The following is a 2,385-nucleotide window of genomic DNA, read 5'->3' on the forward strand; positions in this document are numbered from 1 at the left end:
ATTTCGGGAGTAGTTGATCAAATCCATAATTCCTCTTTTAGGTTTTAGAGAACAGACTGTGAAAAAATGTTCCAGGGAAAAGTAATACAAAAAATACGAGACTACCCAAAGACACAAGAGGCTAAGGAGGGAAGCTAAGGGAGAGGAGGAAGAGGAGAAAAGTGCAACCACCTTCTTCAAGAGCCAAGAAGTTTGACTGACAGCTGATCTCTGTGCAGAAATGATGGAGAGAAACTAAAATGAAACTAAAATACAGATTTAAACCCACAATATGAAAGACTTCAGTCTATTTCAGTTTAATCAACTCAGCTGTGTCTCCACAATCATAACCGGAACCATAACCGGAACCATAACCATAACCAGAACCAGAACCAGAACCAGAACCATAACCATAACCATAACCAGAACCAGAACCAGAACCATAACCATAACCATAACCATAATCATGGTAAAACCAGAGTCCAGCATAGAGCGGCTGAGTGAATGTGGTCTGGACTCTGTGGAGGAGAGTCATGGTTTCAGAGACGCTGTAGAAGGACAAAATACCTGCTCTGTGATCCAGGTACACTCCTACTCTGGAGGAACGAGGACCTGAGACACGAGTTTGGATGTTGTTGTACCAAAATGTAAAACTGTTGTTGTTACAATCTAATGACCAAGATTTGTCATCATGTCCAAATCCACTCCCTGCTCTGCTGATATTCTTGTATGCGACCGCTACATAAACTCTCCCTCTCCACTCCACCTCCCAGTAACAACGTCCACTCAGACTCTCTCTACTCAGGACCTGACAGCTCTTAGTGAATTTGTCTGGATGACCAGGATAAGACTGTTGTTGATTCATTGCTGTTGCTTTTCTGTTCCCCTCTGATAATAACAGCAATATGTGTGCTGTGTTTGGATCCAGTGTGATTTCACATGAATATTTTAAGAATCCAGCTCTGGTCTTTGGCTCTGGTTGTGGCAGTAAAACATCCACTTCAGTGACTGTCAGTGAGATGTTTGTCCATTCCTCTCTCAGAATGTCCTGTAGTTTATCTCTGACCTCTGACACAGCTGCTGTCACATCCTCAAAGTAGCTCAGAGGACGGATATTGATGCTGGATGAGTCTGTAGACTCACTGAGTGCTGACAGTGAGGGGTAGTTGTGTAGAAACTGGATGTGATCCTCTGTGTGTGAGAGCTGCTTCAGCTCAGCATCTTTCCTCTTCAGCTCAGTGATCTCCTGCTCCAGCTTCTCCTCAAGCTCTTTGACTCGACTCACTTCAGTTTCCTGCTGGGATCTGATCTGCTGCTTCACATCAGAGCTTCTTTTCTGGATGAGATGGATCAGCTCAGTGAAGATCTTCTCACTGTGCTCCACTGTTTGATCAGCAGACTGATTGATGGCCTCCACCTCCTGTTGAAGCAGCTTCACATCTTTCTCTCTGTCCTGGATTCTCTGCTGGATGTTTTGTCGACTCACCTCCAGCTCTCTCTGCCTCTCAGTCCTTTCTGCTGCAGCTGAGACTGTGTCGTGGCCTTTATGTTCATCCACAGAGCAGAGATAACAGATACTCTGCTGATCAGTACGGCAGAACATCTTCATCACCTCATCATGACGAGAGCAGATGTTCTCCTGGAGCTTCTTGGAGGGCTCCACCAGCTTGTGTTTCTTTAATGGAGCCACATCATAATGAGGCTGAAGGTGTTTCTCACAGTAAGATGCCAGACAGACTAAACAGGACTTGAATGCTTTCATTTTTCTCCCAGTGCAGACATCACAGGCCACATCTTCAGGTCCAGCATAGCAGTGATCAGCAGGAGCAGCTTGGAGTCCAGTCTTCTTCAGCTCCTCCACTAAATCTGCTAACATGGTGCTTTTCATCAGGACAGGCCTCGCTGTGAAAGTCCTCCGGCACTGAGGGCAGCTGTAGACTTTCTTCTTTTCCTCTCCATCCCAGAAGCTTTTAATACACTTCATGCAGTAGCTGTGTCCACAGGGAATAGTCACCGGATCCTTCAGTAGATCCAAACAGACTGAACAGCAGATTTTTGTTTGATCCATTTGATTCATCTGCTGTGCCGTTTCACCGTCTCTCAGTGACTGTCAGACAGTTTCACTTCCTCTGAACAGAAACAACCTCTGTGCTCTGAAGGGAAACAGATCTCTGCTCTTGTTCACCTCCTACAGGAAATGAGGCTCACCAGCAACTGCATTTACACCATGTTGTTTAGACCCATCCTGATACAGACACATCTGTGAAGGGAGGCACTAAAGAAATATTCTTACAGAGCGACCAAGAGCCAATCACATGATGCAGGGTGTGGTATGTTTGGTTACAGCATGCAGTAACAAGTCTGACCCAGTTAAAGGTTAATAGTTTAACTTTACTTGGATATTTG

At 45.2% G+C, this 2,385-nt stretch overlaps 1 protein-coding gene across 3 annotated transcripts; it reads right to left on the reverse strand.

The window, feature by feature from the left end:
• Positions 1–286: 286 nt before the first annotated feature.
• On the reverse strand, positions 287–2,059 carry LOC146612966 (tripartite motif-containing protein 16-like). Of its 3 annotated transcripts, none has more exons than XM_085378827.1 (2): positions 433–2,059; positions 287–315 (listed from the first exon to the last, which is right to left on the reverse strand). In XM_085378827.1, the coding sequence occupies exons 1-2, from the start codon at positions 2,054–2,056 to the stop codon at positions 287–289; spliced, it is 1,653 nt and encodes a 550-aa protein (XP_085234953.1). In that variant the 5' UTR covers positions 2,057–2,059. The 3 variants fall into 3 exon arrangements, with proteins under 3 accessions (XP_085234953.1, XP_085234950.1, XP_085234952.1); XM_085378824.1 differs by having other exon boundaries at positions 287–329; positions 450–2,056; XM_085378826.1 differs by having other exon boundaries at positions 439–2,056.
• Between the last annotated feature and the right edge of the window lie 326 nt (positions 2,060–2,385).

The sequence above is a fragment of the Diplotaxodon limnothrissa genome, linkage group LG18 (assembly GCF_057381915.1).
Source record: "Diplotaxodon limnothrissa isolate DT_005_m linkage group LG18, D_limnothrissa_male_GT1.1, whole genome shotgun sequence".
NCBI classification, from domain to species: domain Eukaryota; kingdom Metazoa; phylum Chordata; class Actinopteri; order Cichliformes; family Cichlidae; genus Diplotaxodon; species Diplotaxodon limnothrissa.